A 27,362-nucleotide genomic window follows, 5' to 3' on the forward strand; every position below is an offset into this window, starting at 1 on the left:
CTATGAACCAGAAGACCCAGGTTCAAACCCCACTTACTACCATCGTGTCCCTGAGCAGGACACTTAACCCTGAGTGTCTCCAGGGGGGGACTGTCCCTGTAACTACTGACTAAATCGCTCTGGATAAGGGCATAAACGTAATTTAATCCATGTCGTCTAGGATCATTCCAGAGTCAGCATATCATCACAGCATGATATGAAAAGGAGGGTGTGGTGGGTCAGGAGGACCACTTGTGGAAGTTCAGCTGGAAGGAGAAGGCGAGCTGCGGCCGGCCGGCGCATCCTGATTTGGGCTTAACCTGCGCCGCCAACACCCCTGGTAGCTCGGAGTGATAAATGTTTTCTGACGGGGATTAGACGTATTCGGGCTTAATTTCACGTATGAGCAGACCGCAGGGACGAGAGGAACAGAAGAAAAGACAAAAGGAGTCGTGAAAGAAAAAAGGAAAGCGGAATGTGTGTGTGTGTGTGTGTGTGTGTTGGTGAATCATCCAGATGTATCGCTCCTTTTGACTCTTATATCCCTGAGGTACATGTGATTACGGATAGCTCTGGAAAGCCCTGACACACACACACACACACACACACACACACACACACACACACACACACACTCAGTGAGATGTGCGACAGAGAATGGGATCCAGCCAATCCAGCATCCTAAAGACGATAAATGATGAAAATCTCATCTCCCAACTGAGCACCTGACTGACTTCTATTAATTTCTCGACACAAGGATGAGCTGTCAATCAGGAGAGGGGAGGAAGAGAGGTAAAGAGAAGGAAGGGAGAGTTGAGTAGGAAGAAAGGAAGGGAGAAGGAGAGGAAAGTTCTTGAGATAAAAGGACCCTCCCTGTTGCTAGAGCTGTGTGTGTGTGTGTATGTGTGTGTGAGAACATGTGCCTGATCAGCATCCTTGTAGCTTTAAGATACAAATCACGTCTCATTCTTCACACTGATGACCCATCGCGAGGATCACACTAAGATCTTTGATCTCCAACTGAATCCACCAGACATTCTGACCCTTGACCAGAGCGCCAATCAATCACAGCCACTTGGTTCTAATGATGGTTGGTCCTGATGTGCCTCAATGATTTATTAAAATGAACAGAACAATAAGGTCATGTGACCAGGACACGCCTAGCACCGAGTGGATCAGAAGATAAATCTCAGGTTTCCATCACAATTACCTTTCTTCAGGTCAATCTTCATCTTCTTGCCTCCTTTCTTATTAGCCAGATTAGCTAGTGTGGAGAGGGTGGGGCCCTTTTTCAGCACAGGGCTTTCACTCTGCCCCTGAGCTGTGGCACGAGGGGGTGGCGATTCTGTGGGCTCTGGAGGTTCGGGGGTCTGCCTGGGTGGAGGCTCTACCCTCTGTGTGAAAGTTGTAGCTGCAGTCGGGGCTTCTGGGAACCGAGGGGGAGTCTCCAGTGTCGGGCGCAGCGGTACAGGGCTCCTAGATTTGGGTGATGCTTCAGCACCGGTGTTAGCGATAGGCAGGAGGCCAATCAGGCTCTTCTCATAACGGAGCTTGTTGGCCACGGGGAGAACCTCAAGATTCACTATGGGAGATGACATTGCTAGTCGGAAGATCTCCTGCGACCTGAGGAAGAAGCACAATGTAGATAATAAAGCTTATAAACCATTTTAGTGCACTTAAAACGAGAATATGGAGAAAAAAAAAAAAAAAAAAAACAGTTTTAAAACCTTCAATGCACAACCACATATAGACGTTTCGGTACTGAATCGTTTTTAATCCTGGTAAACACCACAGGCCTCACAGCAGTAGGGTGGTAGTAGCCTAGTGGGTAACACACTTGCCTATGAACCAGAAGACCCAGGTTCAAATCCCACTTACTACCATTGTGTCCCTGAGTAAGACACTTAAACCTGAGTGTCTCCAGGGGGGGACTGTCCCTGTAACTACTGATTGTAAGTCGCTCTGGATAAGGGCGTCTGGTAAATACTGTAAATGTAAATGTTACTGTAAATGTAGTGCAGAAAATCGGAGCTCAATTGCAGCACAAACACACTTTCTTCATAACGAGTTGCTGCTGACTCCTCTCAAAGGGGCTGGATTTCAATCTACAGGTGGGGTGAAGTGGGGAAAGGGGCGCTGAGAAACAGAATGGTGGGGTTTTGTTGGGTGGAAAAAGAAGGAGAAGAAAGAAAGATGAAAGCACAGCACACGGTGACACGGTGAAATGTGTCCTCTGTATTTAACCATCACCCTTGGTGAGCAGTGGGCACCATGACAGGCGCCCGGGGAGCAGCGTGTGGGGACAGGACCTTCATCAAGGGGACCTCAGTGGCACCTTGGCGTTTCAGGATTCGAACCGGCGACCTTCCGATTACGAGGCCGCTTCCTTAACCGCTAGGTGACAAAATGTGTGCTGTCGTTAGGGGAAGAGGGTGAGAGAAGATGTGATGTTGTCAAGGGAAGAAGGTCAGAGAAGGCACTCAAAACATCTAGTAGCACTTAGTAACACTGCATTAGTTAGTACTGCCGGAGATCTGTTTTGAACTAGTGTAATTTAACTCATCACTAACGCTTCTCTTTTCTCTACACTTCACCATCCACTCCACTGTGGATGGTATATCCTGCCTGGGGAGTCACGTGACCTGGCCGACCTCCATGGACTGTCCTACTTGGCCCTCTGCTGACCCCATCCGATAGTCACCTGCTGGGACTCTAACACGCTACCTGGATGCTGGTTCATTATACACAAGTGGACTGCAGTAACCTTCATATGCAATAATTTTTTTGATTATTATGTATTGCATTGTAATCCAGTTCTGACCAGAGGAGAATGGGTTCCCTCAGGTGTGATGTGTGTCAGGGGAAGAGTGTGAGAGAATGTGTGATGTAAGAAGGTGTGATGTGTGTCAGGAAGAGGAGTGTGAGAGAAGGTGTGATGTGTGTCAGGAAGAGGAGTGTGAGAGAAGGTGTGATGTGTGTCAGGAAGAGGAGTGTGAGAGAAGGTGTGATGTGTGTCAGGAAGAGGAGTGTGAGAGAAGGTGTGATGTGTGTCAGGAAGAGGAGTGTGAGAGAAGGTGTGATGTGTGTCAGGAAGAGGAGTGTGCGAGAAGGTGTGATGTGTGTCAGGAAGAGGAGTGTGCGAGAAGGTGTGATGTGTGTCAGGAAGAAGAGTGTGAGAGAAGGTGTGATGTGTGTCAGGAAGAAGAGTGTGAGAGAAGGTGTGATGTGTGTCAGGAAGAGGAGTGTGAGAGAAGGTGTGATGTGTGTCAGGAAGAGGAGTGTGAGAGAAGGTGTGATGTGTGTCAGGAAGAGGAGTGTGAGAGAAGGTGTGATGTGTGTCAGGAAGAGGAGTGTGAGAGAAGGTGTGATGTGTGTCAGGAAGAGGAGTGTGAGAGAAGGTGTGATGTGTGTCAGGAAGAGGAGTGTGAGAGAAGGTGTGATGTGTGTCAGGAAGAGGAGTGTGAGAGAAGGTGTGATGTGTCAGGAAGAGGAGAGAAGGTGTGATGTGTCAGGAAGAGGAGAGAAGGTGTGATGTGTCAGGAAGAGGAGAGAAGGTGAACTGCTACTTACTGGGAAAATGACTTGTCCATTAACGGAGAATCGTTGATCTGTACGATGCACTCATCCTCCTGAAAAATTCCCTCCCTCTTCGAGCGACTGTTCTCCTCTACACCACGCACATGCAGTCCCAGTGAACTGTCAAAACACACACACACACACACACACACACACACACACACACACACACTTTCAGCTCAACACAGTGGAACTGGACCAGATTAAGAAGGTTAAGAAATAAACACGAAGTTTCTTCAAAAGTATGCGTTTCAGCTATCATTTATTAAAGGTCCCCTATTATGATTTGTTTTTGCTTTTATATCAGTCTTGTTGGTCCCCTAATTCTGTATCTGAAGTCTCTCGGTGCAGAATTACAGCCACTTTGATTCAGTCCAACAGTGAGATTTCCCAGGTCGCGCCGTTTCACCGTCTGTAGCTTTAAATGCTAATGAGGAGGAGAGAGGCGGGACGAGGAGGAGAGCGGCCTGTAGAAGTTGAGGAGGCATTCACGGAAATGATGTATTCCCAGAAAAAATTTAATGAATCCACTGGTTCTTCAGAGTCTCACATGACAGAACAAGAAAATACATAATAGGGGACTTTTAAGACAAGTTCTGGTGTAAGTCATTGTGAGAAAAGATAAGTATATGTGTTTTTTTTTTTTTTTTTGCACAAATTAGCTCTCTGTAGGGGTGTCCGATCACATCTGTAGGGTTGTTGGGCTCAATGTGCAGACAAGGACCCTGCAGAGGAGCATCACTCTCTCTGACAACCCTCCGGGGACCGGTTCCCCAATACTCACATTCCAGCACCCCCAAACCCTCAGACACATAGTGTGTTTCCTCACAGGGTACACTTCCATCCACATAGAGGGTCTGGAGTTTAACCTCTCAGCCAGTACTGATAACCTCTTAATTAAGAGCAGCCAGCAAAACACACAAAGTTTCAAATCCTATTAAAGGTCCTGTATTATGAAAATGGGACTTTGTGGGATTATTTAATATTAATACGGAGTTCCCCAGCCTGTCTAAGGTCCTGCTAGTGGCTAGAATTTGCAATGGGTGTAAAGAGTCATTCTGCTTCACCGTTCAGAGATCGGGAGCTCAGACGGTCAAATCTGGAATTTGTCCCCTTGTGATGTCATAAGGGGAAAGGTCACCTCCTATTTCTCATGCTTTTTTTGCCCACAAATGAGCACAAATGTATTTTTTTGGTGCTGTCACGCGAGACTCGGTGGTTCATTTTCTTTTTTCTGAAAAAACGGCGACACAACTTGTGGTTGGTGGATGGTGTTAATTTCTGCGAATGTCCCCTCAACTCTCTCTCGCTCTCCTCCTTGTCCCGCCTCTCTCCTCCTCATTAGCATTTAAAGCTACAGACGGTGAAACGGCGCGTCTCGTCTGTGGCTGTAATTCTGCACCAAGGCTGCATTTTGGAAAGAGACTTTAGATGCAAAATTAGGGAACATAATATAAAAGCAAAAAAAATCTTAATAGAGCACCTTTAGTTGCTAAGAGTATTTGTGTGTGTGTGTGTGTGTGTGTGTGTGTGTGTGTGCGTGCACTTTATTCTCACCGTCCGCTCAGTGAAGAGCAGTACGGCACGACTTTGATGCCCAGCGGCCCCCTTTCTCCTGAAAACTGCACCGTCCTGGTCAGGAGGCTGCAGGGACACAGCAGACACTGACAGTCACAATCTCAGTCATTGTGCTCCGCATCCTTCATCCACAAATATCAAACTAATCTTCAAAATATGAAAAACAGTCAGCTGTAAATAAATCAAAGGACAGTGAACACGACACTCAAAATATCTCTTCACTTCAAATGCATCATGAGATCTCCCCCTCACTCACCTCACTCACTCAGTAACAGGAACTTAAAAAAGACAGAGAGCATCAGAACTTCTGAATATACACCGTTATACGTTATTTATGTATAACTACTCTAAAACAACCTGTCTACAATCTTTAGCTCCGCCAACTCCCATGCGTCTCAAAGCAGAGGTTGATTTGCAGTACATGCAGTGAAAAGCATTAAAAGGCACTTCTGCTGATAAAAAACACACATAAGAACTGGGTTCTGTTACTGGTTCTGCCTCTGCTTCTGACAGTCCAACCTCACTAGTAGCTCATTCATCACAACTGAGAAGCATGGGTTCCTCAGTAGATCATGACCTGCTAATGTTTCGTTTATCCACCTCCACGACAGAACAGCAAACGGACTTCAGTAATGCTGACTGACAGGTGCACTGAGGAGAGGAAGTGGAGATAAGTTCCCATCAGCCCCTGGGAGAGGTCACGTGACCACAATGATTGTGATAAGGTACCCAGAGCTGCTCCTCATGGGCTCGTGGCCATGGAAACCAAAGTCAGGATCATAACCGCCACCACTGATGTCTGTCTGTATGTCTCTCTCTGCCTCTCGCTCCCTCACACACACACACACACACACACACACACACGTCAAGAAAACAAAGATAATCCCAGACCAGCTCATTAAGAAGAAACAATCTGTGTGTGTGTGTGTTACAGGTTTGCACATGCCACATGTGAAAGGCTTGTCACTGTTTTCATCCCTTGGAGACTGGAACTCTGCTGAAACACACACACACACACACACACACACACGGCAGTACCTGCTGGTGGTGTAGCCCATCCTGGTTGTTAGGAATTCAATCTTCTGTAGGTCCATGGCTCCGCCTCCTCTTGTCTGCGACTGGTTCACTGCATAGTCTGCCTCCTGTCTCACACACACACACACACACACACACACACACACATACACACAGTTAAACTGTTGTGTTTTTGTCAGTCGTCCCTCTCACTTCAGTCCCGTCTGTTTCTCCTCCACCTCTCCCTGCTGTTCTCATCCTACTTCTGTCCCCGTCCTCAGCCAGTGTCTCTCCCCCTCGTCTCCTGCTCGCTATTTTTAACAAAAACCGCCCAGGGTGAAAATCTAGAGAAAAAAGGATGTGATGCAGAAGGAAAAAAAAGCAAAGAATAAAGTGGACGTGGGGGGTGCAACCCACACATGCACACTGGACAGAAGGGCGAAGGTTCTCCTCTACCTCATCATCCTCGCTGCATCCTTAGACCCTCTAATGATGCCACCAGCCACCCCCTCTGAAGAAACATGCCTGTCACCATCCACCCCAGCCGTTCTAGCATGGGGCCAGCCCAACACACAAAAGGTGACCTAGATCTGGGGACACCATGCCATTATCCTCCACAGCCATCGTGACCCCCCCGAACACGCACACACAGACCCCATCCACCCAGCCCCGCCCTCCTTCTCCTCAATCAGACACAAAACACAAGCAAAACAACTCTAATCTCTAATTCCTACTCCAACCTTGAACAGTGAGTGTGTGTGTGTGTGTGTGTGTGTGTGTGTGTGCGCGTGAATGAGTGAGCGAGTGAGTGAGTGAGTGAGTGAGGTCAGGGTGCATGTAGGGTCACAACACTAATGTACTCTCCCATGAGCTTTGACCTCTGTCACATCAATCCCATCATGCCCTGTACAGGTTACAGCATTAAATGGAAGACTGAGGGCCGAACGTTTCTCTCCTCTCAGTAATTCAAGCTGATTTCCCAGAATTCCCCTGCACAATAAAACGCCAAACGAGGAGATGAATTGATGTCGATCCGCAGCGCGACTTTAATTACAGAGAAGGACACCAGGTAAGGGCATCCAGCATAAAACTTTTACCAAATCAACTACCAGACTGGTGATCCAGGATGGAACAGCTGTACAGAGCAGGGATCTGGGAGGAATGAAGATTTTGGAACCATTTTGCATTTGTGGAGATGCAGTAGGTGAATTGAGATATATGGGCTGACAGTCACACCACATTGCTGTATGGAAACCAGATTTAACAGTTTAGAGTAAAAGCGTCAGTCTTTACTTTCTTTAAGAGAAAATTCCTTCCCATCCAAAATGTGACACCTGATCCTCTTCCATGTAATATAGTAGGATTCATATGGTCCATCAACCAGCTCCACCAGCGCCAAATCCACAGAAAATCCCAACATAATTAATTAAAACGTGAAAAATTTCCTCTCGACAGCGGCTACCACCTGAGGCCAGGCACAGTGAATTGATAAACGCTTCAATAAAAATATTCATAACAGCGCCACATGGGTCCATGTGACCGCAAACACTGCAGAGATAAACACAGATAACAGTCGAAAATGATTTTTAGCCATTCAGAAAATAAAAGGAGATGAAGTCGTGTGTCATATTTTACCTTCACACGTGGCCCAGACGTGGTCTCAGAATCCAGACCGTGTCACATCTGGAGCTCAATCACCTTCACAGTCCCAGTTCTGGACAACAGTGTCCAGTGTCGAGTCCATCTACTATTCTGCATCCTCTACTCGAAAATGTACTTAACTCTACTGTTCACTAAATAAATCACCACATTGCAGCAGACCATCAAGACTTGGCCAATTTAAACACACACATACAGAGAGGAAGACAGACTGGAACCAGAGTGAAATGGGAAGTTCACAGGAGCAGCAGTGAGGTTTTCATTTCACTTCCCTGTTCTGTAGTGAGCTGAGCTCAGATCAGGTCAACTCTAATCGCGCCATTCTATTCTCTATTAACCTCCATTTACGTCCTCAATCCAGCCACTTCTCCTTCAAATGGCTGCTTTCTCACCTCCACCTTCCAGTTTATTTCCTGCTGAAGGTAATCGGGACGTCATCCTGACCCCATTCAAACTACAGTCATGGCCAAAAGTTTTGAGAACGACACAAATGCTGGTTTTCACAAAGTTTGCTGCTTCCGTTTTAATTGTGGCAATGTCATATCCTCCAGAATGTTATTAGTATTGATCAGAAAAAATGAACTTTTCAGCCCTGCCACAAAAAGACCTGGTGAGATCATTTCAGAGATCCCCTCAACACACGTGAGTTGAGTTGAGGAGAAGAGGGATGGAGATCATTCTGTCCTGCTGATTTGAGTTAGAATAGCAGACTGGATGCTTTAAAAGGACGGTGGTGCTTGAAATGATTGTTCTTCCTCTGTTAACCATGGTCACCTGCAAGGAGACACGCTCAGTCATCACTGGGTTGCATAAAATGGGCTTCACAGGCTGCTACCAAGATCAACCTGAATCAACCATTTATCAGATCATCAAAAACTTTGAGTAGAGACGTTCAAGCGTTGTGAAGAAGGCTTCAGGGAGCTCAAGAAAGCCAGTCTCCTAAAGATGATTGAGCTGCAGGATCGGGGTGCCACCAGTACAGGCGAGTGTGAGGGCATCTGCACGCACAGTGAGGTGAAGACTTCTGGAGGATGGCCTGGTGTCAATAAGGGTAGCAAAGAAGCCACTTCTCTCCAAGAGAGGAAGTGCAGGGATTGGACTGCTGGGGACTGGAGTAAAGTCAGTTTCTCTGATGAAGCCCACTTCCGACTGTTTGGTGCATCTGGAAAAATGATTCAGAAATGAAAAGGTGGGATCTACCATCAGTCCTGTCTCGTGCCAACAGTAAAGTATCCTGAGATCATTCATGTGTGGGGCTACTTCTCATCACAATTTTGCCCCAGAACACAGCCAGGAATAAAAAATGGTACAAAAACATCATCCAACAGCAACTTCTCCCAACCATCCAAGACCAGTCTGGTGAAGAACGATGCCTTTTCCAGCTTGATAGAACACCGTGCCGTACGGCCAAAGTGAGAACTAAGTCGCTCGGGGAACAAAACATTGACATTTTGGGTCCATGGCCAGAAAACTCCCCGGAACTTAATCCAGTTGAGAACTTGTGGTCAATCCTCAAGAGGCGGGTGGACAAAAAACAACTAAAACAAGCACTGGTTTTGAAGGAATGTGTCACCATCAGTCAGCATTTGGCCCAGAAGTTGATTGACAGCTTGTCATGGCAAACTGCAGAGGTCTTTAAAAAAAAGGGACAACACTACAAATATTGACTCTTTGTACAAACTTGATCTAATTGTCAATAAAAGCCTTTGAGAATTATACAATGCTGGGGTGGTAGTAGCCTAGTGGGTAACACACTCGCCTATGAACCAGAAGACCCAGGTTCAAATCCCACTTACTACCATTGTGTCCCTGAGCAAGACACTTAACCTGAGTGTCCCTGTAACTACTGATTGTAAGTCGCTCTGGATAAGGGTGTCTGGTAAATGCTGTAAATGTAAATGTACAAGGCTTGAAATTATACTTCAATAAGCCATAGAAACAACTGACAGAAAGACTTTGTGAAAACTTTGTGAAATCGTCAGGTTATGAATATAACCTTGAGGAAGAGGAACGAGGTACAACACGAAAAGTATGGGATAATCACGCCTCTGCGTGCCCCGCTGAGGACACCTTTAAAATCACGCCTATAGGGAGAGGATATGGCAACAGGGGGAGGGGCTCCCTCCGCCAATAAAACCCGCCAAGCGAAGCTGCACCAGGGCGGGGCAACTTAGTGAACTTCCCCTCGAGGCCAGAACAGCTCAGTCACTGAGCACCTTCAAACGACAGCTCAAGACCTTCCTCTTTAGAGAATATTTAGATTAAATTGTAATTTTCTTGTTGTCGAACTTTGTGTACAGAATCTACAACAGAGTGAATAAAATAGATGTATTCATAGTTGGGGTCCTAGTGAACCGGAATTGATCTCTTCATCCATGGTAACTTAAGCACGTTGTAAGTCGCTCTGGATAAGGGCGTCTGCCAAATGCCGTAAATGTAAATGTACCTCGTTTCTCTTCCTCAGGGAGCTGTGGCAACATTCTTAACCTGACGTTACCTTTCAGTTGATTCAATCGGTACAACACAAGAAGTATATAAAATGTAAACGGCCCGCCAAGCGGAACTGAACCAGGGGACGATGTGTGGGACCAACAGAAAGCACTGCAGTGGCCACCGAAGAGGAAACCACATCCAGGCGATTAAAACACACAAAAAGTAAGCAGCGACGCCCAAGTGGCAGCCAACCAATCTGCCAGGAGGTGGAAACAGCTCTGCTAGCTCAAGACCTTCCTCTTTAGAGAAAATTTAGATGAACTTGTAACCTTCTTCTTGTCTGACTTCTGTATAGAAACTAGAACAGAGTGAATAAAAAGATTGTATTCATAGTTGGGGGTCCTAGTGAACCAGAACTGACCACTTCATCCATGGAAGAAGATGGTCCCCACAATCCAACGAGACGGACACTGCTTTGATAAGAGGCTGGTCTCGTGCTGGCTTCACGTAGCAAACAGCTGATCGCATGAGCAAAGAGGCCTGAGTACGGAGCACATATGCCCGCAATGCAGATGAAGGCGCCTCTCCACATCAGTCACACTTCGGCATAACACAATGTAACTTTAGTATCACCAGAAGGTTGCCGGTTCAAATCCCGAGTCGCCAAGGTCCCACTGAGCAAAGCACCATCCCCAGGATGGCTTGTCATCCCGTCCAGGAAGGACACAGCAAAGAGCCTCTGTCAGCTCGAACTTGGCTGCCCGAATAATCCCACTGACGAAAGTGTCTCGTCCCCATGCGGCCTGGCATGTCCGACAGGGTCAGCCAGAGATGCCACTGGGCCACCAGCAGGAGACGCGGAGAATATGATCTGAGGTCAGATAAGCACGTCACCTGATAGGTCTGCAGCAGGGTGACCGAACGATAAATCCTGGCTCGGAGGGAGACCTTATGGAGATCCAGATCCAGGAAATGTGACGAGCCCGGAACTGCGGTGTGTGCGGACAGAGGTTTGGACCAGGACTTGGTGAGCTCCATGACGGAGCATGACTACAACATTGTCTGCCTTTGTGCAGGTGGGGGGAAGGCCGGTCCACCTCCTGCTTAGCAGCCGCCTGACCAATCAGGACGATGAAGGTTGTCTCGTTTTCCCCTGGGGTCGGATGCATGTCCTCCTCAGAAGACGTGAGCTCGTCGATGAACCAGAAGTCCCAGGTTCAAATCCCACTTACTACCATTGTGTCCATGAGCAAGACACTTAACCCCGAGTGTCTCCAGGGGGACACTGTCCCTGTAACTACTGGGGCATCTGGTAAATGCTGTAAATGTAAATGTCAATGTCCCAGTGCACGCTCGACAAAAGTCACACACCGTTCCAGCGTTGCCCGTCCGAGCCACCAACAGAACTTGCACAACTCTGGCCGGGACAGTGCCGGTCTAGTGGCCTGAGGACAGGGACTAACAGTGGACTTCCCTTTCACCACGAGAGCATCAGGGGGACATCTTTGAGGAATTTCCCCGAAATCAGCGCTCCGCGGAAAAACGACTCACCTAAGAGGGGCTGTTGTCCGTCAACTCACTGAAACGGGTCAAATCCAGAGACGTCCAAACCGGTAGCAGCAGCGCAAGTGTCCTTAGTGAGGTGAAGAGTGATAGAACTAAGGGGCACCCTGTTGCCCCTAGAGGTGTGATTAAAGGGGTCTTCAGCAGAGGCGTGGTCATCCCACACTGCTTGTGTTGTAAAACTGAATCGACGGAAAGGTATCCCGACCATTTGTGTCGCTCTCAAATATAATAATAAAAGCAATTAAATATGGAGCGTCAAAAAACACATTTAATAAACTCCTAAATATTCCTATAAAGAACTCCGTTCTTCCCCACATCCTTCTGCTCTTCACACAAGCATCGGGACTCTTACTGTCACCATAATCATCGCGATCATGTGAAGTGAGACTCATGTGAGACTCTACGCATTTTACATCAGGGCCAGTAGTTTCAGGCACAACAGGGGAAGGAACCATGGTTGTGTAAGAATGGGTTGAATTGACCTGCGAATATAAGCGGTACGGAACGTTCCTCATTTTATTTCATGCTCCGTCATCTCTGGATTTGATAGTCCTGCCTGGTCGGGGCCAACCATCCCAGATGTGGTCCTCCTAAAGACTTTGAGTGAGACTGTGAGGCGTCAGATGAAGATAAAGATATTAAAACTAATCGAAAAAAGAGACTGAAATTAGTGCAGGGGATCAATCCAAATAAACCAAATCTCTATTTAGTTTTGATGAAAATTCCACACAGACCTCCAGGGAATCTCCTGTGACTGATGGAATGACTTGGCTGCAATGTTAGATGTGATTGACATGAAAGCGTCTCCTTAGCTTTAGAGCAACGTGAACTGGACTCCAGAGTGGATGAAGTCCTTGTCTCCCTGCCCTGGTCCTCCTAATACAGGCCTGGTGCCTACACTCTGATGTTACGGTTTCACCTAGAACATGAGTGTGTTTCTGCGTGTGTGAAGACCCAGACAGGCAGGAGATAAAAGGATGTGAGAGGAGGAGGTGATGGAGGTGGATGGAACAGAAACGAGTGAAAGGAGAAGAGAGGAAAATACGAACAAATAATAATAAAATAATGGCCACACTGCTGCCGTCCGGTAGAAGTGGAACTAGAGGAATGTCTAAGGGCAGAACACTTGTGGAGACATGTGAAGATTCAACACAGCCGACCTGTCATGACCTCCTGCTCACATCAGACACCAGAGAAAGACAAGAACCTTCTCTCACTCACTGTCATCGCAGGCTGGGGGCTGCTGCCTGACTCGGGCGTGTCCAAAGGCGGGTTTAGGGCAGGGTCACTGCTGCTCCTCACCATTAAAGGGGTATCTGCAGCAGACAGAGAAATCATAGATGATCACAGATCATTATATCATTAAATATCATCATATCAGTGTGTTCCTCAGAAGACATCAGGCCTGAAAGGGAACTGCAGATGTCATCAATCCACTTAACGTGAGGAGAAAGTCGGCAGTGACTTCTCCAACAACATTAAAAATCAATAACTGATCCATTCCATCCTGCTCTGTCCAAACACTTCATTTCGCTGCAGTGAGTGTGTGTTTCTCTCCAGTGTCCTTTCATCAGAAGATAAGACATGAGTATGACATGAGGGACCAAATAGAACTGACCAAGTGAACAGACAGACACACAAATCATTCAATACCAGTATCAATACCTTTATCAATCGCTCACACTCCACTTCTGAGATGGTCCAGAGAAGCGTTCTCACCCATCAGACTCATTTTCTTCATCAACGAGTCCTGAGTTCCCACTGATTAGTACATTTACATTCCTCACATGCTCAGCTGATGGCCTGATCCAGAGCAACTTACAGCATGCTTTCACGTAACCTTCATCGAAGTGGTCTGTTCTGGTTCACCAGGACTCGAACCACGTACACAATCATTTTACTCCTCAGTTGTTTTTTCTTGCATGGGTCAGACTATAAGAAAGTACTTTCTGAAGAGGAACGAGTTTGAAAATACTCAGTGACTGAGCTGTTCTGACCTCGAGGGGAAGTTCATTCCACCACCAAGGGGCCAAGACAGAAGAGTCTAGATGAGCGTCTTCCTCGTACCTTCAGAGGTGGAGGGACCAGGCGAGCAGTACTGGAGGCTCGGAGAATGTGAGGTATAATAACATTTACAGCATTTACCAGACGTCCTTATCCAGAGTGACTTACAGTCAGTAGTTACAGGGACAGTCCCCCCTGGATACACTCAGGGTTAAGTGTCCTGGTCAGGGACACAATGGTAGTAAGTGGGATTTAAACCTGGGTCTTCTGGTTCATATGCGAGTGTGTTACCTACTAGGCTACTACCACCCTAGGGATTTGTAGGCCAGCATCTCTCTCTAGCAGAACTCTACAGTGCAGCACCGAATTCAAAGATGGACAAGAGAGTCTTGTGGTTAACTGTATCAGATGCTGCAGAGAGGTCGATGAGAATAAGAACCGATGGGAGCTTTGCTGATCTGGCCGCACGTAGCTTCTCAGAAAAAGGAAGAAGGTCCATCGCTGTAGAATGAGCTGCTCTGAAGCCAGACTGGTTGGGATCCAGGAGGTTGTTCTGAGACAGATGAAGTGATAGCTGATTGTAGACACAGGACTTTAGAAAGAAACGAGCGGAGAGAAACTAGGCCTGTAGTTGTAGATGTCTGTAGGACCAGGACCAAGTTCAGAGCTCTCATAATCCTACAACCAATGCACATTTTCATCTTCAGGCTGAATTAAACGTAAACAACTTCCTTGTGTTACATGACACACTGAGAATATTCCTCTTCTTCTAATATCCAGACTGTTAAAGTAATAGGACTGAAATTAAAGAATGGCCAAAGCTGGATTGCTGCCTAGCTATCAATTTTCAGTTTCATACAAGGAAGCATCTCCAGACGCGGTTTATACAAGGGAGCATCAGGTGATGGACTAGGTCTATGGTCTTCATATCACCACCTTCTGGCCTCCAAAAGACAAAATTGCACATTTTAAAACATAATGTGTTGAACAATAATTTATGATATTCTAAATACAGTACAACATTGCAGCCCATATTTATTTACAGTACAGGCCAAAAGTTTGGACACCTTCTCATTCAACGTGTTTTCTTTATCTTCATGACCATTTACGTTGGTAGATTCTCACTGAAGGCATCAAAACTCCACATGTGTTCATTCATAGTTATGTACTTGACAAAAAAAGGTGAAATAAGTGAAAACATGTTTTATATTCTAGTTTCTTTGCTCTGATTACTGCTTTACACACTCTTGGCGTTCTCTCGATGAGCTTCAAGAGGTCGTCACCAGAAATGCTTCTCCAACAGTCTTGAAGAAGTTCCCAGAGGTGTTTAGCACTTGTTGGTCCAGCTCACCCCAAACCATCTCGATTGTGCAGAGGATATGCAAGACAGAGCTAAAGCTCCTAAGGCATCATGGGGAACACTATAATGTGCCCTGAGGATCTGCCGAAGAAACAATCCGGTGCACGTCCTCACTCAACCTTTGACCCCTGGAGAAAAGGTCATGCGGGAGGACCACATGACCACATCAAAGATAATTCCTGTGTGTGGACAGATTTACTTTTCTCCTTCTTCTCCCTCATGTCTGGGATGATGGTGACCTGCTGCAGGGGCTCATGGGAGCTTTAAATAAGCCTCCCTGAAGCAGGTCATGGATCGATGTGCCACTAATGAACCTGCCGAGCCTCAGACCTGAAGCTACAGGCAGAAGCTCCGCCTCGGGCTCTAGTGAAGCCACACCCCCTCGCGCCATTTATCTGGTTCATGTGCAAGATTCACCTCATCAGGATCTTGCGATCTACTCTCAGATCTCTCCTTCTACAACTGCATGCAACCTTGGAGTAACTATAGACAACCAACTCTCCTTTCCCGCTCATGTAGATTCCTTCTCTACACTGGCTCCCAGTAGCTGCACGCATCAGGTTCAAAATACTGGCCTACAAAGCCAAACGTGGGGTACCACATCAGACCTACAATGACCTTATTGTCTGAGAAAGACCCTCGTCTAGACTCTTCTCTGTCTTGGTGGTGGAATGAAGTTCCCCTCGAGGTCAGAACAGCGCAGTCGCTGAGTATTTTCAAACGGCAGCTTAACACCTTCCTCTTCTGAAAAAACTTTCTTATTGTCTGATTTATGCAAGAAAAAAGTACAACAGAGTGAATAAAAAGACTGTATTCATGGTTCCTAGTGAACCAGAACTGATCACTTCATCGATGGTAACATGAAAGCACGTTGTAAGTCGCTCTGGATAAGCGGGTCTGCCAAATGCCATAAATATAAATGCAAGATCGTTGTCCACTAGGCTACTACCACCCTACTCTCACTAATGAGGATCCCATCAACGGAACCTTCCCACCTGACCCCGCCTGACCCCTGCTTACATGGCGAGAAATGGGGAAAGGAGGAATAAAAACGCGACACAGATGCCGCGTAACTCGCCCACACACAATGGCATTCGAGAGAGAGAGACGCCGCCGGCGTTTCACAAATGACCAAATAAACGTTCAAACGGGAACAAAGCGGAGCTGCACAATGCAGTCGGAGCCTGGTGTCCGATCTGGACGGAAACGTGGACAGACGCTGACGCACTTATTAAATCTGCCGGCCTCTGGGTCAGACCATAACCGAATTGGGGAGGGGGGGGGGGGGGGGTCCCCACACCGGCCCGCTAATCCACTTACTGTGGAAACATTTACATCAGAAAAGTGTGTGAAAGTGTGTGTGTGTGTGTGTGTGTGTGCCCAGGTCATCCACTGCTTTTTACTTCTGCTGCTGTTGCTTTAGACAGGGTGGTGTGGGGGTGGGGGGAGGGGTTGACAGTCTGTGGTGGGCGGGGCTTCGCAGGTCAACGTCCAGCTGTGTGTGCCAGTGAGGGCTGGGGGTTTAATGGCCGTGACTGACAGCACGTCAAGTCTTCAACAGGCCTACTAGAAAGGCGGGGCACCTGCTCAGACAGCTGAGGACGCTGGGATCTGATTGGATGACCAAATGCACAGACAAAACACATACATACATACAAACCCACACACAGCGAAGTCCACACTGACCAAGTTAATTTAACACAATACATGATCATAAAAGTAAAAGTTGTGCCATGATGTGCTTGTACAAACGCTGCAATGGAGGCTTTACTGGACTTACTGGACATGAGAGCTGAACTGGTCACTTCAATCTCACTGCCCCTGGCAGGCATCAGAGCAGTGAGCTCGGGTTCACTGGACGTCACGCTGCCCCCTGGGCTGGGAGTCGCCCTCTGCTGGACCTCCTCGAACACGGCGATCAGCTGTGTGGAAACACACACACGTTAAATACTACGAAGGAAGATTACAGGAAGAGGTTGGTCATAAATCAGCGTCACCCTCACCTCCTACATTTACCGATGACCCCCACCATGACCAAATCAATACCAATTCCATATCTCCTGGCTGATCAATACCAGTCTTTATTCTGATCAATACCAAGCGTGGCGCAGCGTCAGCTCAACAAGCCACACACGTCCAGATCTGGATCTGTACACGGGACTGTCAGATCTACTCAAGAACAAAAGCTCCTGCATTTATTTACTCATACAGTTTCTCACGTGCACCCACGTCGAAGACCAAAAAAAGTCGTTATGCGGAGAAGAGAAGAAGATGATGAGATGGCGTGAGAAGATGTGTGATGATGTGGGTGGGTTGAGCTGCAGGAGGCTTTATGAAGTGTGGAATGTGTGAGAATAACATTTATTAGAACGTCTGAACATCCAGCACCCTCTGATGAACAAGGGTGGGACAATAAACCAATAGAGCAGTTTATCATGCCACAATCTAATATTAAATGTAGTGAGGTGTCATGGATGACAAACTTTGTTGTATTTCAGTTCTCACCATACTGACGAGTAGGGCAGAACGCTTTTAAGAAAATATCGAACAGTTATTTATTTGACAGATATCGCAAGTTGATTTTCATTTTTTTATAGTTTGTTCAGTATTTCACTCTACTATGTGTATTAATAACCATACGTTAAAATATGAACTGCACTGTAAGTAGAACACCGCGAGTTGGCTGTCCTTGTTCGTGTTTAAGCGGGCGTGGCTTTAACTTGGGACACATCTGATTGGTTAGAATGACGGTCACACCGGGACACTAACGTAACGTGATTAACAATCATGGACCTGCATGCCACCTCTGGCTCAGCAGGTTGCTGCAAAGAACTGTCAAGGGGCACGCCCCATCAGACCGACTGATTCACTCTCCCTGCGTATGAGGTCTGCCCATGCCCCGCCCAAATAATTCAGCATGTATGCAGATATCAGCCAACCATCCTGTAGTGTTAGAATTTCCTCTCTGGCCTGGGGTCAAAACTCCTCCGTTTCCCAGCTCGCTGTAAAACCTTCACAATCCCGGAGAGTCCGATAATATTATTAAATATTAACTCCATTTCTCCTGATGCTTTGGCGGGTCTGACAGGTGAAGTTGCTCTGATTTCATTATTCTTGTGTCACTGGTAAAATGCAGGCGAGGGGGTGGGTTCCCGGTATCATTAACCAGCGCTTTAGACAAATGACTGACATGTGATCAGAGTTGATGATCAGACGCAGTCTTATCAGAAGGCAGGGCGGATATTTGTGTTTTTTAATACATGTGAAAATGTTGTGGGCGCGGCAGTGTGGGAATGGATGGAGCCTTTCAGTGGGTTCATGGGTAAGGAACATCTGCAGAAGTCCCCACGGTGCACAACAAGAAACACACAACATCAAATGGGACTGTCTGCTCTGCTCTGTTCATTCTCATTTAGCAAAAAAACACAGACAGACTGGACCGTCACCGTAATAATGTCCGAATGTTAAAGAGAGTCAGGTGACGAGAGGACAACGAGTCTGTTAGTAGTCACCATGCTGTAAAAAGCATACTGGGGTGTGTGTGTGTGTGTGTGTGTGTGCGCGTATGTGTGCGCATATATGTGTGTGTGGGTGAATGTATATGCGTGTGTGTGTGCGACTGTGCATGTATGTGTGTGGGTGCATGTGTGTGTGTGTGTGTGGGTGCGTGCGTGCGTGCGTGCATGTATATGCATGTGTGTGTGTGTGTGACTAACTTAATTACGGTAACTGTAGTAGTAGTCAGGGCTGGTGGGATTGTGGGTGGCTGTATGGGAAGGTCGGTGAAGGGATGGATGGGAAAAGCTCTTCAGGAAATAAACGCTGTTGCCGTTGGTTACTAGTCAGTAACCACACATCGAGTGTAAAAGATTTCCATCAGTAACCAGCTACAAGACCCGAAAGGTCATCAAAGTCCAGAACTCAGTCTTGTACATTTAAACTAAAGTGAAACATTAACACACACAGTCACACACCAAACACTACACGGTAGGAACTGTTTGAGCCAACAGGAAGTTGCATCTCTAATCACTCAGCGGTTATTTCCTCGTGTCTCTCTCTGTGTGTGTGTGTGTGTGTGTGTGTGTGTACTAAACACATACACCCAAAATCTCCAACCGAAAGCAACACAACTTTGCCTCGCCCACGCTGATTCCATTCAAATCCATTGGTTTCCACAGCTAAACACACACACACACACACACACACAGAGATGAACTTAAATCCTGTGTAAACAAGATGGGAAAAGGGCGAGATTATGTGAGGGAGCAGAATCCCTGTCTGTATCTTTAATGGAGGTCCAGATATGTGAGATTAGCCCCGAGACGCACACCTCACCCCCACATACCACCGCTAAACTAAACCAGACACTCTCGCGCGCACACACACAATTTTATGGGGTTCCTGTAGAAGCCTGTGTGATGTGCTCCTCACGCTTGTCCTCCACTAAGTACCTGAACCAAGACGTTCCTACATAAACTAGACAGACGGGAAGAAATGACCCACACAGAAACGTTCTCTACGCTCCTAATACCCCTTCTACACAGTGACCACGCCCACTGCAAACACCAACCTGCACTTTAATTTTTAAAAGTGCATTTGCTGGAATGGTAGCCTGACTTTATTTTATCTTCTGGATTGAGGGTCACAGTGGCACTTCGGGGACATGCCAGTTCAGGTCAGACCTGCGTGCTCTTCATAGGCAGGGTGCTTCCTTTCCTGACCAGTAATGAGGAGTGTAGGTGTGTGCATGTGTCACTGTGATTTGTAAAAATTTTACTAGAGTGTGAGGTGCACTGCGAGGTATAATAAGGGCTCTGATATAGGCAAACACGGGTCGAGGAGAAAAAGAACCGATGAGAGTTTTGCTGATCTGGCCGCATGTAGCTTCTCAGAAAAAGGCAGAAGGTCCGTCTCTGTAGAATGAGCTGCTCTGAAGTCAGACTGGTTGGGATCCAGGAGGTTGTTCGGAGACAGATGAAGTGATAGCTGATTGTAGACACAGCGCTGGAGGACTTTAGAAAGAAACGAGAGGAGAGAAACTGCCCTGTAGTTGTTGATGTCTGCAGGACCAGTGGTGGGTTTCTTGAGGATTGGAAGACAGACGGTACATGGCCAGATGTGATTAAACCATTTATGACGTGAGAAATGAAGGGGATGTGGTCAGGAGAGACTGTTTGGAGTATTGTGGAGGGGATTGGATCCAGGGGACAGGTGGTTGGAATGCATGTAGATATGATCTAGATGATTTCTTCTGATGTGAGTTTTGAAAATTGTTCTAGGGCACTCGACGAGTCTTAGTGTAGGGGTAGTGGTGGTAGAGAGGGTAGAGTGAGGGTTGAGTAGGGGTAGTGGTGGTAGAGAGGGTAGAGTGAGGGTGGAGTAGGGGTAGTGGTGGAAGAGAGGGTTGAGTGAGGGTAGAGTAGGGGTAGTGGTGGTAGAGAGGGTTGAGTGAGGGTAGAGTAGGGGTAGTGGTGGTAGAGAGGGTTGAGTGAGGGTAGAGTAGGGGTAGTGGTGGTAGAGAGGGTGGAGTAGGGGTAGTGGTGGTAGAGAGGGTTGAGTAGGGGTAGTGGTGGGAAGAGAGGGTTGAGTGAGGGTAGAGTAGGGGTAGTGGTGGTAGAGAGGGTAGAGTGAGGGTAGAGTAGGGGTAGTGGTGGTAGAGAGGGTTGAGTGAGGGTAGAGTAGGGGTAGTGGTGGTAGAGAGGGTGGAGTAGGGGAAGTGGTGGAAGAGAGGGTAGAGTGAGGGTGGAGTAGGGGTAGTGGTGGAAGAGAGGGTTGAGTGAGGGTAGAGTAGGGGTAGTGGTGGTAGAGAGGGTTGAGTAGGGGTAGTGGTGGTAGAGAGGGTAGAGTGAGGGTAGTGGTGGAAGAGAGGGTAGAGTAGGGGTAGTGGTGGTAGAGAGGGTAGAGTGAGGGTAGAGTAGGGGTAGTGGTGGTAGAGAGGGTAGAGTGAGGGTAGGGGTGGTAGTGGGGAAGAGAGGGTAGAGTGAGGGTAGAGTAGGGGTAGTGGTGGAAGAGAGGGTAGAGTGAGGGTAGAGTAGGGGTAGTGGTGGAAGAGAGGGTAGAGTGAGGGTAGAGTAGGGGTAGTGGTGGAAGAGAGGGTAGAGTGAGGGTAGAGTAGGGGTAGTGGTGGGTGGGGTAGAGTGGGGTAGGTAGGGGGAGTGGTGGTTAGAGTGGGGTAGTGGTGGGTGGGGTAGGGGTAGTGGGGTAGTGGTGGTAGAGAGGGTAGAGTGAGGGTAGAGTAGGGGTAGTGGTGGTAGAGAGGGGTGGAGTAGGGGTAGTGGTGGAAGAGAGGGTAGAGTGAGGGTAGAGTAGGGGTAGTGGTGGTAGAGAGGGTAGAGTGAGGGTAGAGTAGGGGTAGTGGTGGTAGAGAGGGTGGAGTAGGGGTAGTGGTGGTAGAGAGGGTAGAGTAGGGGTAGTGGTGGTAGAGAGGGTAGAGTGAGGAGAGGACTGTTAGAGGAACTAGTAAGGAGAAGATGAGTCAGAAGTTGAAAGAGTTCAGGAACAGAGAGATGAAGGTGATACAGGGTTAAGGTCATGTCGAATGAGTGATGGATGGTAGTCAGTTTTAGGTCCGATAGGTAGAGTGAGTGTGAAGGACAGAAAAGGGTGGTCAGAGATGTGAAGTGGAGTGGAAGTGGAGTGTGAAGTAACGTTCAGCAGATGTCCTCACTGACCTGTGCACACTGGTATGAAAAGAAAACGAATTGGGAGCAAGATAACAACCAAACGTGTTGCCTGTTCACAATTCCTCGGGATGCAGTTAAGAGTTTTACTGCTGTGGGTGTAGACTGGATGTCCACTCTTGATTTCCTTGGAGATTTTAGAGACCCAAACAATATAATGACATGGGGACGAGGTGCAGGGACAGATCAGAGTTCACATGGCGGTTACTTAGATCCAATATGAATTCAGACTAGCAGTCAAATATTTTAAAACAAAGAATTTTATGTAAAGACACTAAAATGTAAATTAAATTGTTAAACAGGTATAGACAATATAGCTAAATTAATTGTACATCTCCGCATTTCAAAAAAGGCAACGTGAAGAAGGAATTACGTGAGAAGGGCTACGTTCCACCTCATCGCATGAGCTCACAGACCGGGACGGATGGAGCGACAGATGAATGTATGGATAGAGGGACTGAAGGAGGGAACTCTTTGCACTTCACACCACTTCAGAGACACCTGTCTTTTAAAGGACATCTTCATGCATTAGCTGAGGGTTTAACTGGAGTTTGAGGAGAAATGAATGGATGACAATGTAAAAAACTTTGGGTGGAGAGAATCGCAAATAACAGCAGATATAAACTGGTCTATATACATTTACAGCTACACAATGGTAGTAAGTGGGGTTTGAACCTGGGTCGTCTGGTTCATGGGTGAGTGTGTTACCCACTACTACCAGTTTCAAACCCCACTTACTACCATCGTGTCCCTGAGCAGGACACTTAACCCTGAGTGTCTCCATGGGGGGACTGTCCCTGTAACTACTGATTGTAAGTCGCTCTGGATAAGGGCGTCTGGTAAATGCTGTAAATGTTTATATCTACTGTTATTTATGATTTGCGATTCTCTCAAACCAACGTTTTTTATATGGTCAGCCATTCATTTCTCCTCAACTCGCTCTTACACTCCAGTAAAACCCTCAGCTAATGCATGAAGATGTCTCTCAAGCGATGTGAAGTGCTCCTCAGTATCTTGTGGCGAGGTGACTGATTTTTCCAGGAAAAACTTTAAGTGGGCTTTTCAGATGCATCACTGACTAAATCGAGCTATGACCGATTCATTAATTCAATTAATTAGTGAGTCCGACGCCTGTAAAAACTGATGATTATGACATTGGTGGAAGAGGAGGAGACAGAAACACACACACACAAAACAGGATTTTGTCATTTTGACAATCCTAGTCAATCCAGTCCATGATTAATAAATTGTGAGAAAGCCAGGCAAAGCCACTTTTATATATACTTTTTTAAAGTGAAGTGAAGTGATGTGATTGTCACATGTGATACACAGCAGCACAGCACACGGTGCACACAGTGAAATTTGTCCTCTGTATTTAACCATCACCCTGAGTGAGCAGTGGGCAGCCATGACAGGCGCCCGGGGAGCAGTGTGTGGGGACGGTGCTTTGCTCAGTGGCACCTTGGCAGGTCAGGATTCGATCCGGCAACCTTCTGATTACGGGGCCGCTTCCTTAACCGCTAGGCCGCCACTGCCCCAGAACCATAACTAACTAACCTGTCTGTCTTTTTTTTTTATTTTGATGATAACATAATTTTGTATCTGATTCCATACCAGTTCTGTGGTCCAGGTCCCACAGACAGGGTTCATTTACCAGGGCCAGCGGTGACCTAGCGGTTAAGGAAGCGGCCCCGTAATCAGAAGGTTGCCGGTTCGAATCCCGATCCGGCAAGGTGCCACTGAGGTGCCCCTGATGAAGGTCCCGTCCCCACACACTGCTCCCCAGGCGTCTTTCATGGCTGCCTGCTGCTCACCAAGCGTGATGGTTAAATGCAGAGGACACATTTCACTGTGCCCTCTGTTTTTTTTTTTTCACTTTTTTGTATTTTACGTGTGGGAGAGTACAGCCAGTGTCTGATCTCTGGACACCTTGTGGGAGATGCTCCACAGGCAAATTCCACAGTGTTGTATTATAACTATTGTTCTTGTTATGAAGGAAAGGGGTCAATCATGCGTTTTTTTCTACAGAGCGAAGATGTTTAGACCTCGTGTCCTCTCCAAAACTAACTTCCTCTGTAACAGTCACATTTTCCAGAACCCCAATCAGCTAACGCTCCCACCTCGATATGAAGTAAACACGTCATAATGAGCAAATGGATGCATTTTCAGAATAGAGCCAATCAGACGTGGCGTCGCCAATCAGAAGGTACATTTTCCGGGAACTGAGCCCGATACGGCCGAGCTTCATCCAATCAGCTCCTAATACTTCCTGCAATCAGCCATCATTCAGAAACAATCAGCAGCAGCAACGCAATGGATATTAAATACACACATACAGTAGAGGGCACCTTCTCATTCAATGTGTTTTCTTTATTTTCATGACCATTTACATTGGTAGAGTATCACTGAAGGCATCAAAACTATGAATGAACATTGGGTGGAGTTATGTACTTTTTTCATTAATGGCCATTTAATCACTGACCAAATTTGATAAAAAGTGGAAAACATCATTGATGTTCAAACAAGAACAACTTTTAGCAAAATAAATAAATAAATAAATTATTTTGTCATGATAAGCAATAAACAATGATCACCTCATCAATTCCCCCAATTAACCATCAGTAATGAGTTTTAGACCCTCTCCATGACACACTTGCCCTCCGATGCTAAACATCAAAGCACCATTTCCATTTCATTGTAATCAGCTTTTCATATTAGCTTAATTGACGCAGCTAATGCATTATTTATGCTGCAGACAATACGTTACAAGAAAATGGCCATCCATCAAGGTCCGTTGCCTCCAAGGGGGCTGGAGGAAGTGTTGAAGATACCACCCCATCAGATGCATTCATTTATATATGCGAAACAACATCAGGCCCAGCGCTGATTTAAAAGTCAAGTAATTAAAAGCCAAATTAGCAAAGGTGGAGTGAACCATTAGGCGCTTTTAGATCAAATTTCCCATGAAATGAGATTTTGAATTTTGAATTGTTTTCCTTCTGTTTTCTGATGAGTGTTCAGGGACGTACTGCAGGAAACCGTCTGCTGTGCTTCACGGTGGAATATGGGCGTGGCTTTCGCAGACCTAATTTGTATCCATTTGCAAAGTTCCCTTTAAAAAAATGAAGTAAAATGGCCACCAGGAGCAGGAACTGATGCCCCAGATTAAAGGTCAAAGCCATTGGTTACACAGACTGTCAAAGACAAAAATGTCAGCCATTTATTTGAAAGCAAGCATCTGAAAGCACTTCTGCGGTAGGGTGGGGTGCCTAGAAGCAGCACACATAATCACTTTGGCTAAAACCCACTAAGTTATTATCTTGATCATAAAATTAAACTACGAATCTACAAAAAGAACAAATAAAAAAAAAAAAAAAACTGTCACTACATTCAGTCACTGAATTAGTTCAAAGCGACACGGTGACACGGTGAAACGTGTCCTCAGTATTTAACAATCACCCTTGGTGAGCAGTAAAGTGATGAAGTTAAGTGATTGTCATTGTGATACACAGCAGCACAGCACACGGTGCCCACAGTGAAATTTGTCCTCTGCATTTATCCCATCACCCTGAGTGAGCAGTGGGCACCATGACAGGTGCCCGGGGAGCAGTGTGTGGGGACGGTGCTCTGCTTAGTGGCACCTCAGTGGCACCTTGGCGGATCGGGATTTGAACGGGCAACCTTCTGATTACGGGGCCGCTTCCATAGCCGCTAGGCCACCACTGCACCATGACAGGCGCCCAGGGAGCAGGTGGGTACGGTACCTTCATCAAGGGGTCCTCAGTGGCACGTTCGGGCATTGAACCTACACATTTCTGATTACCCGCCTCCTTACCCGCTAGGCCACCACTGCTAATACTTTACATAAATGAAAACAGGGATTTTTTTTTATTTTAGGATTCTCGTGCAACAATTATTAGCTGCAGAGTTGGGCCAAAAAAAATGCAGCAAATTCTCACCTCAGAAATCCACTTTTCATATCATTTCAGGCCCTGGTGCGCAGCAGCCATGCTGATGACCGCATGGACTCATGCTCAGTCCCTGCAGGGTTCTGAGCGTGATCACCATGATTAGAGGCACTCTCCAGACAGAAGAATGATGGAGGTGGCAGCATGTCTGTCACCAGCACCACTGAGCAAGAGACTCAAGACGCCTGCTCTCTATTTTAATAGGGTTAGCTACCTAAACCATTTCGAGTTCAAAAACATCAATGTTACTTTTTGTGCCATAAATTAAATATGCAACAGTTATTATCTACATTAAACAGAACTTGTGGTCAACAGCACAGCATTTCTCTTTTAGGAACCATAAAATGGTTACTCTGGCCCTGAATTTTATGAACAAGAAAAAACTAGGGATCTTCTCATTTCTGAAGGACACGGCTCAAACTCAAATGCTGGAAATGTCCCCACGGTGCACAAGGACTGGATATGCTCAGATACGCTCCCATTCCACCCGGAGTACACCAGGGAATCCTGCAGGCTCCTGATAAAACACAGGGGGAGGGGGGCGGGGCTGGCGGTGGGCGGGGCAGTAAGTGGAGTGTTTAATCGGACTAAGTGAGAGACACTTTCAGTGTGATTTCCCGACCCCCTGGGGGTCCGGCGGGGCCACCAAGACACCGACACCAAACGTCACCCTCATTCATCCTCACCCGCTACATATTCATGAGCAACTCCGGGGGGACAGCCAATCACGTTCACGCCCTGTTAGGGGGTTAATGATGTTGACATAGGCGGGGCCTCAAATCAGGGTTTCATCACCATGGCAACCTCACACTCATCAGACAGGCACCCAGTAAAGATTAACACTCATTAGCAGGCATCATTAACAGCAATTAAAGCAAAAAATAACAAAAAATGAAAAATTCACACGGTGGGGCGGCAGAGATTCTCAATTACTTTTAATGACGATAAGTGATTAAAATATTTTTTTCTTAATTGATCATAATGAAGCATTACTGAATGTGTTTATAGGGTCCAAACTCTGTCTTCACTTTAGATCCATAATTACGTTCAACGGGGAACCAGGCGTACTAAATAAATTCTGCATTTCTCCAAAAACAGAAATAATTATGCATAACTGAACACATTCAAATTTGCAGCACATTTCACACAAACTTTTTATTGTGTTCTTGTGTTAGTATTTTATCATGTTTCTCTGCTTTATGAACACGAATAAAACTAAAATCTATTAACTCATCGTAGGAATATCTGATGTTAAACAAGAGGGACTATAGAGAGACATTATTGTGTGTGTGTGTGTGTGTGTGTGTGTGTGTGTGTGTGTGTGTGTGTGTGTGTAGTTTCTCTAACACCTTCATTTTCAGAGACAACATGTTTCTTTCAAACAACTTATCAATTTATAGTGTCAAAAACCTTGATTTTAATACATGCCTGAACAAAAAAAAAAAGAAAGAAAGAAAAGAAGAGCAAGGGAATAACAACCAGGTTGTGACTGTATTCCTAATAAAAATCTAATTTATACATTTACAGGGCCCTAGAATTTTTTTT

The 27,362-nt window shown here is 46.4% G+C and overlaps 1 protein-coding gene across 2 annotated transcripts in view; it reads right to left on the reverse strand.

Moving 5' to 3' along the window:
• The window catches only part of pard3ba (par-3 family cell polarity regulator beta a), a 71,744-nt gene that overhangs the window by 38,099 nt on the left and 6,283 nt on the right, over window positions 1-27,362 (reverse strand). Inside the window, exons 3-8 of one of the 2 annotated variants that reach the window (XM_028979783.1) lie at window positions 16,950-17,091; window positions 13,027-13,121; window positions 6,172-6,275; window positions 5,113-5,199; window positions 3,550-3,675; window positions 1,190-1,602 (exon numbers count right to left, since the gene is read on the reverse strand). In XM_028979783.1, the coding sequence (XP_028835616.1) occupies window positions 1,190-1,602; window positions 3,550-3,675; window positions 5,113-5,199; window positions 6,172-6,275; window positions 13,027-13,121; window positions 16,950-17,091 (967 nt within the window). Of the gene's footprint in view, window positions 1-1,189; window positions 1,603-3,549; window positions 3,676-5,112; window positions 5,200-6,171; window positions 6,276-7,782; window positions 8,001-13,026; window positions 13,122-16,949; window positions 17,092-27,362 lie in introns of those variants that run through there. The other variant, XM_028979784.1, reaches the window with a different exon arrangement.

The sequence above is a fragment of the Denticeps clupeoides genome, chromosome 5 (genome assembly GCF_900700375.1).
Source record: "Denticeps clupeoides chromosome 5, fDenClu1.1, whole genome shotgun sequence".
In the NCBI taxonomy this organism is placed as follows: Eukaryota; Metazoa; Chordata; class Actinopteri; order Clupeiformes; family Denticipitidae; genus Denticeps; species Denticeps clupeoides.